The following is an 8,319-nucleotide window of genomic DNA, read 5'->3' as shown; positions in this document are numbered from 1 at the left end:
TGGCCGAACATTCAAAGTGTATCTTACTCTAAATATTCTTGCTGCTGATAAAGCTGATGGGAGCTCCTACGAAGTAGGTAAGGACATATCCAGGCTTTGTTACAGAATGTTCTGGATGTCATGTCGTTGTGGTGCTGAAACTGATTTTTTTTTTTTACTGTGTTCTAGTCAAAAGCATACCAGCTCTGGTGGAAGTGACAGGGGACATGTCTTTGCACCACTTGGCTCTGAGTTGTGATGAACTCACTTTGTCAGTTTGTGGGACATGCGAGGAGACCGGTTTGTCCATCGCATTTTATGATGTCCGAACCTTTATAAACAAGGTAACTGCTTAAATGTTTGTTTTAAAAACTCTACCGTTAGTATTTTGTGATTAACAAAGCAAATAAAAAAAATAAAAAAAATTTCTGATGGAAATTTGTGTGATCGCCAAAACTGTTTCTTGGAAATATTTAAGCACACATAAAGCTGTGAGACGTACGTAAAACATAACCTTCAAAAGTGAAAATATGCATTCAAAATGCTTTATAGCCTTCTACTTTCAGAATTTCCAGAAAAAACTGTGAGTCATTCATTTATTTAAGGAGTTGTCATATTTTCTTTTGTCAGGCCAGACCACAGAAGTTGCCATTTGCGTCGCTGCAGCCAGCTGTGGCCTCTGATGCTTTGGTTCAGGACCTGAAGTGGAACCCGGCTCAGCCTTCCATGTTGGCTGCCTGCTTGTCGGATGGCAGCATGATGATTCTTGAGGTTACAGACGATGTCAAGATGCAGGCCCAGCTACCTGCTAACAGTGGTGTCACCTGCCGTAAGTCTAACTTATATAAATATACATTTAATTCAGTTCATATATCATTTATACCTGTTGTTTGGCTCAGTTGCTGCTTGTTTACTTTACTCTATATAGTTAGCTGGAGTCCAAAAGGAAAGCAGGTTGCTGTGGGAAAAATGAATGCCACAGTCAGCCAGTATACACCAGTAAGTGCATTTTATTTACAATTATGAGATCAAATTCTTGTTTGTTTTTTTTTTTGTTTTGTTTTTTGAGGAGTGAAACTGATTATCTTTTATTGCTCAAAAGGCTCTGGAAGAGAAGAGAGTTATCCCGTGTCCACCTTTCTACAATTCTGATGACCCAGTCAAAGGTATAAATGGATTTATTGAAAAGGAAATTGTTTCTGCCCAGGTAGTCGTCTTCATACTGATGAGATATATCAGGGCCCCCGTTTCAGAAAGCAGGGTCAACAAGCCCTGAGTAGAAGGCAGGTACTTTGAATAAACCTACTTGGTTCTGTGCTGCTCGGGGTTTTCGTCTCTCTGACACTGTCCTTATGCCAGGTCTCAGCTGAAATGTAGGACCCACTCTGAGTTTGTTCAACCAAAACACAAAAAAAACTACAGCAGCGAATACAGTCTGTACTTTATTGCTTTAGCACTGTAAATATTCCATGTTATAAACTGATTCCATTTTATTCGGCAATTTCTGATATTCTGACCATGTATATTCATCATGCACTAAAACCTTTTTTGACTTTTGTCTTTGTTTCTAATTTTCTTGTGCAGCTCTGGATGTGCTGTGGCTTAGAACACCTGTGTTTGCAGTGGCATATGCTTACGCAGACGGGTGTCTTGAGACCCCTCCTGAGCTGGTGCTGATCTCCCTCCCTGTAAGTGCCACAAAACCTCTGTTGCTCATTCGATTCAATTAATTCGATTTATAGTCTTCAATATGAAACCTCCCATGTCAGAAAACAAGTGCCAGACTCCACAGCAAAACTCTGAAGAGCAGGTTATGCATATCGAAAATGTCTCATGTTTCATATAAGTTATTATGAAACTGTTTAAGGATATTATCTAAATGATAGATGGATGAAAACCTGTAATATAAACACGATAACTATTAATGTACATTTAAACAAACCACAAATTTGTGTCAGAACACAGTACATAGTCAGATGTTTTTGTTTATTTATCACTGATAATTTGTATTCAAATCCTCCAGAAAAAGGATGAGAAAGTGGAGCCAAAGTATTTGAACTTTGGTGAGAGTGTTTTTGGCAGCTGCACAGAGCGACAGCATCACTACTTCCTCAGTCACATAGAAGACTGGTAAGTGTCAGCATTTTTTATTTTATTTTTTTTATGCCTACAATAAAAAAAAGTGCTCTTTGTAGAATTTCATTGTCATGCTGAATTGATAGTTTTGCTGTGTCACTGTTGTTTTTAAAGGGATCTTATGTTGGCTGCATCAGCGGCGTCGATTGAGGTCAGCGTCATTGCAAGACAAGATGACAGGGTATGTAACACAAAGAGAAACAACATAAAGAAAGCAAACATGTTAAATCTCTGTTTTGAATATAGAAAGAAAGAGAATCGCTCTTTGACTCTGTCCTTGTCTGAAGTAACAAAAATCTCATGCACAGTACTGAACATGGCTTCTTGATAAATGTGATAAAGTAGAGTTAACATCTGCAATGTCTGTCTAGATTTCCTAAACTAGAAACGAGGAATTAGTTGCGAGAGCTTGCTAATAATGATTTGTTCTTTGTTCTGATGCTTGTTGTTGTAGATGTGGGAGGTTTGGCTCCTAGAAGATGCTAGTAGAGCAGAACTTCCAGTGACCGAAACGAATGACGACACCCTGCCTCTTGGCTTAGCTATAGACTACACAAGCCAGCAGGAGATCCAAATCAGTAAGTGTGGTAAACTTGTAGATTAGTTCTTATCTAGACTAAGCGAAAGGTGTTATCCTTTAAAATTTACAGAAATTAAATTGCTTATTTAAATGAGATTGGATAATTAAAAGAAAAATACAGTTTTCACAGTACAAATCTGAAACCTAACTTATTTAACAAGGCGAGAAGGACTTTTCAAAAGACCGGGCCTGTAGGAAAATACTTACAAATCCACAGATTTGCAGAGGAAAGTAAAATGTATGATAAAATTCTAATTCTAAATATAATTTGAACCTGATTATGCTTGAGTTCAGTTGACTTCATGCTTATGTAGTCCAGTTTAAACCTAAAAACAACATAATCTGATGTTGTTTGATTGACTTGAACTGTGGTGAATACACCTCACCTCCACATCTCTGTGAAGTCAATGTACTGTGGTATTTAGTAGAAAGCAATTAGCATGTGCTAATTGCCGCACTAATACAGACACACATTATTTCCAAACCACTGCTGTTATATTTATTTTCATTTTGCTGCTAGTATAGTTACAGTTGCACATTTCTGTCACAAATAAAGCAGCTGCACATTAATATGACTAAATCATTGGAGGACAGCATCATTAAGGGGGAGGCTGATATTGTTGCTTTTATTTCCCTATTTTAAGCAGATGAAGCATAATTGAAAAGTTGTGTTATTAAACTAAATCAAAACACATTCTAGACTGTTTTGTTTACTGCATTGCAGAACGTCTGATGTGTCAAATATGCAGCGTTGAATTTTACGTTCTCTATTGAGTAGGTTGCAATCTGTAACGTGAAAATTAATTTAGGGTGGAATTTTTCTGGAATTAGATTTTTTTTTTAAAAGTGGATTAGTGTTGATAACAAAGAAGAAAATCTTTATTTGGGCAACTCCACAGACAGTGGCTTGCATTTCATCTTTGTCTAGAAGCTGCACAAAGCAACAATAGAGTGAGAATCATGTCTCACGATGGGTGTTCATCTGCCTTGATCGTCTGCAGGTTGACGGTGTAGGAAAGGCACACAAACAAACAGGAAAAAAAAAATAATCACAAACTATGGCGTTTACTAACAGGAAAAAAAAAAGAGGAGAGGTTCTCAGAATCTATTGTTGTGTCTCCCCATTGTCTCGTGGCTTCTCAGATGTGACGTGGCCAGGTGTAACGATCAAAAAGGAAAGTTTCAAGGCCGTTCTTAAAGGCGATGGTCGTGCCAACGAAGCGACCGTTTGGTTCACAAGTCGATCTGCGAAAGCCGCCGCCTGTTACTCTCGTCTTAGAAACTCTGCAAACTGTTTCCGTTCCATTTCATCTCGATTCATCTCTCGTGCAGCAATCCATCGCCTCTTTGTTTCATCTTGGAAATGTTTTTGCTGAACACACCTCTATTGATCAGATGAAACCGAAATCCATCAGGCTGCTTTGTGCGCGCAGCATCCACTGCAGTGCTCCGTTGCAGCGTGTGTAAAGAATAGTGATAAGCTACCCGTCTCAGTGCACTGTTTCATCCTCGCCGGCCCAGTCTGGCAGACACGCACGTAGAGTTGCTGCTGCTGTCTAGTCACATCTCTCCTCGTTCACGTCAAGAACTTCCTCCCTGTTGAGGAAACGAACTGCAATTTGAGCAACATTACGACATGATTGTAGGCTCATCAAAACTTTGATCTATAGAGAGGCATTAGGTAGGGTAGAGCAAGAAGGGAGGGGGGGAGTAAATGCGGAGTTATCTGGGGAGAACAAATGTACTCATTAAAATTGCTCAGACAACTATAGGACCAAAACAAACAACAAAGCCCAGACGATCCTAATGCAGAATACTGATGAGGTCTACTGTGTTTGTTTTTGTTGTTTCCATTTCACCCTCTTGCCTCCCAAATAGCTTAAAATGTGCTTTTGTAATCCAAAACGGTAGGAATTCTTTCAACAGTGGTTAAAGTATTTAGTCTACGTCGCATGCAAAATGCAAGACGGTTTTGAATATCCAAGTGCAACTATGTGAAACATCTGAAAAAGAGCAGTAAATGTTGTGATCTCCTGAGTTTTACACTCTTTGCTGATCTGTCTGTAAGCATTAATATACATTTTGACAGAAACAGATTAATATGGGTTACGAATCCTGAATTTTGATCCTTTGATGTTGATTTCGGCTTGATTTCTGACATTTGGGCTGCAGCCAGCTCCGTGCAAGATTTTCATAAGTGTAGAGAAGTGGGTGTGCGGAGCAGCAAAGGTTTGAAGGTTTGGCAAGAAGAGAGATACAGTGGGCTGTGTTTTGCACAATCAAGCATCTTAAGTTTTTTTTTTTTTTTTTTAAGCACGACTGTTGAGCGCCTTTTTAAGCTAAGCACTGGGCAGAAGGAGGCAAGGTCGTGAGATGAGTGTGCTGCTAACATATGAGCAAATGTTCTCATGAATTTTACACTTAAGGTGACAAAGAGCAGTTTGTCTTCATTCTGTGCACAGCAAGAAAAACAGCTTTCACTTTCGCTTGTAAATGTGATTAGTGTAAAGCACAAATAATTTCTCTCGCGAATCCATATAAATGTCCATATTTGATTGGATCTTTCATTTATTGATGCTTCAGAGTGTTCCCTTGCCAAAGAGCTGTAAAGATTCCCCCCCGACTCCTTGATTAGTGAAATGATGCTAAATACAGTGAAGGCGGTGAGTCAGAGTGGACTCTCTACATCTGAGACCGAAAGTGTTGTTTAAGAAACGTTTGATTATTTTTTTTGTTAAATTAAACCATTTTTTGTGGCCGTACGTTTTGTAGAACAAACGTTAACATCATTCTCTGTCTTCCCAAAGCTGACGAGAAGACTTTGCCTCCAGCTCCCACAATGCTGATGCTGTCCACAGAGGGAGTACTCTGCCCATTCGCGCTTCTCAATCTGAATCCTGGGGTTAAGCAGCTGGTCTCACCTTATAATCCCCTCTCCTTGGAAGGAGAGAGGCAGCCAAAGCCAGGTAAGACTTTTTGGGAACCGGACCGATTTGTGCTTGGATTCGTTATTTCTCCCATTTCTCATGAGAAGATTATCCCTCTCTTTCTCTTTCTCTTTTTCTTTTTCTTTCTTTTTTTTTTTTCAATTGCCCACATGACGTTTGAAATGGGTGTTACTGAAACATTTTTCAAGCTGTCATTTTGAGTTGTGTCAAAGACGATGACCTTTTAATAGAATCAAAATAATTGATCTCCTACAGTCAGATGTTTACTGGAACTTTAACACATTTTGTTTTGTTTTTTTTACAGTAGACATAGTAAACATTGTTTTAAATTGTCACTCATCACATACGCTTGAATTAGTATAATCCATTAAGGATTTTAAGTCTTCCACATATTTAAACATTAACAATCATAGATTTAAACATTATTATATAAGCACTACATAAATAAACTGAATTGAAGGGTTGGGGTTAGTTTTTCCTAAATGTCGGCAATAAAACAGCAGCAACATATTGCTACACTGTTTGGACTGATTAATTGATTGATTGGTGGCCTCAGCCTGTTGTTCAATCCAAGAATGATGTCTGTATTAGGGCCAATAATATTGTTGGATTAAGTTGACCACATCTCTAAACTCTATGGATTTTGTCATATCTTTTATTAAATACATCCAATTGTATTTAACATTACTTTCTTTTTTTTTAGTTCAACAGAAATTGTACAACTGTAAATGAACGTTTGTGTCTCGGGTCAATTATTATCAAATTGAATCTAAAAGTTTTCATTTGCATGCAGCTGATTCAGCTTGTGATGAGATGCACTACAAGTGATTTTGTTATTTATTTTTTTTCTTCTATGCACAGGTTTCTCGGCAGCCCAACCAGCCAAAACCGCTGCCTCGGCTGGATCTGCTCCAGCAGCATTCTCAAACATTGCTCTTGCGTCCGTTTCTTCTGCCTCGTCTGCTCCTCCTGCGTCTTCCTCGGCTGTCCCGTTCAGTTTTGTTCCTACGGTTCCCGTGTCATCCTCTTCATCAGATTTTACTTTCTCAGTTCCAACCACCTCCACTGCCCCTCCTGCTTTCTCTCTTGGGGGATCTGGACCTTTCAGCTCAGCGTCCTCAAACTTCTCTTTTGCTTCCAAACCTCCGTCTGAAACTCCCTCTGCTGCTTCAGCATTTTCATTCAGCACCCCTTCCATGAAACCCGCAGCAGCTGCAGCTCCAGCGTCGACACCCCAGAGCCTCCCTGCTGCCTCCCTTCCTTCTGTCAAATTAAATCTAAACGACAGGTACTCGACTCATTTTTTTACTTATTTTTTTTTGTTTTACTTCTCCTTTTACTGGAGCTTTTTTTTATATACATTTTGGCAAGAATATAGAGATGCAAAAGTTATTATTTTCTTTCTTTAGATTTACATCAGGGGAGAGCCCAGCACCAGCTTTCTCCTTCAATTCCACACTTCCCAAGGCTGCCGTCTCCTCTTCCAGTGCAGCAAGCTCCCTTTCATTCCCAGCCACCAAGCCTCCAGTTGTATTGAGTAAGGAGATGTTTGCAAACACGATTTTTTTGAGGGTTTTTTTTTTTTTTTAAAGAAAACAGTAAATAAAAGCTTAAATTTAAACTACAATAATCCTAGTGTGGGTTGTTGTTTTTAATCCATTAATTGTTTTGTCAGCCCCAGTGCGCCCTGTCCAGGCGGGCACACCTCCCACAGCTGTCCAGAAACCGGCTCCTGCTACACAAGGGCGTGCCCAACCTCCACAGGTACATGTTTTTGTTGTAAAGCTCAGGGTTTATAGAGGTCGACTTTTTGCTTTGCCCAAAATTATGTCATGTCTCTTTGACGGAATACTTAATAAAAATAATTATCAAAAGAAGTCTACGAAATGTAGAGACCCCTTTTGCAAGACTTGAACGACCTTAAGTATTTTATCACTGTTAAAGCATGTAAACAGTCCTTCAGAACCGTTGAATTTGCTCAAGTTTTGAAGGTATCGGTTGTTTTGTAAGTGATATGGTCTGCAGAAGCACCAGAGCCTGTACTCTCGAAGATTCTCGCAGAATTCCTGCCGACGAGTCCTGGCTCAAGAGTGATTCAGTCAGCTGCTGGGAGTGACTCAGAAATTCCTCTCTCAGTGAGGAGGTGTAGTTGACCCCCGTTGTTAGGCGTGACACCGTCTTCTAGGAACTGCCAACCTTTCATGTGGTCTGTTTTTGCAGTTTTTGTCTATTAGCCATGTTGCAAAAGCAGAAACAAGTTTGGCAGTTTTGTCTACCTTATTGCTGTAGAATTGCTGGTTAATTTTACCACTTGGTGTCCAGTTTATTTTCCCACTTTTGTCTGACATCTAACGGTGCACAGCTCCGTATAAACCAGATATTGGAGCAGCTGTGCAAAAATACTAATATGCTTAGATACAGATGTTTTGCAAAAAACTTGTGATTAAAGTACACAACTGGTTTGAAGTTGCAGCTTTTTTTTAAAGAATAAAGGAGAAGGCTGAGTACTAATACAGTGCTTAATCCCTTTTATCAGTCCAGATGTGATCAGTGAAGTGATTTTTAGTGAAGCTTAATTAATCAGGAAACGGAAGATTCAGCTGTTGCAAAACCTTGATTTTAGTGGTTGCCACTAGCAACAAAATAATACTGTCACAAAGGCAAGAAAAGTGAAGC

The 8,319-nt window shown here is 39.3% G+C and overlaps 1 protein-coding gene across 1 annotated transcript in view; it reads left to right on the top strand.

The window, feature by feature from the left end:
* The window catches only part of nup214 (nucleoporin 214), a 34,019-nt gene that overhangs the window by 9,878 nt on the left and 15,822 nt on the right, over positions 1–8,319 (top strand). Inside the window, exons 3-15 of the mRNA XM_016674732.1 lie at positions 10–77; positions 169–323; positions 610–808; positions 908–978; positions 1,082–1,145; positions 1,564–1,667; positions 2,003–2,109; positions 2,230–2,296; positions 2,570–2,693; positions 5,503–5,661; positions 6,505–6,931; positions 7,053–7,180; positions 7,319–7,407. Of these exons, the coding sequence (XP_016530218.1) occupies positions 10–77; positions 169–323; positions 610–808; positions 908–978; positions 1,082–1,145; positions 1,564–1,667; positions 2,003–2,109; positions 2,230–2,296; positions 2,570–2,693; positions 5,503–5,661; positions 6,505–6,931; positions 7,053–7,180; positions 7,319–7,407 (1,762 nt within the window). The remainder of the gene's footprint in view (positions 1–9; positions 78–168; positions 324–609; positions 809–907; positions 979–1,081; positions 1,146–1,563; positions 1,668–2,002; positions 2,110–2,229; positions 2,297–2,569; positions 2,694–5,502; positions 5,662–6,504; positions 6,932–7,052; positions 7,181–7,318; positions 7,408–8,319) is intronic.

This window comes from Poecilia formosa, unplaced genomic scaffold, assembly GCF_000485575.1.
Source record: "Poecilia formosa unplaced genomic scaffold, Poecilia_formosa-5.1.2 Scaffold100, whole genome shotgun sequence".
NCBI lineage: Eukaryota > Metazoa > Chordata > Actinopteri > Cyprinodontiformes > Poeciliidae > Poecilia > Poecilia formosa.
Note: the sequence above shows the minus strand (reverse complement) of the source record. Positions and strands in the feature narration are given on the sequence as shown.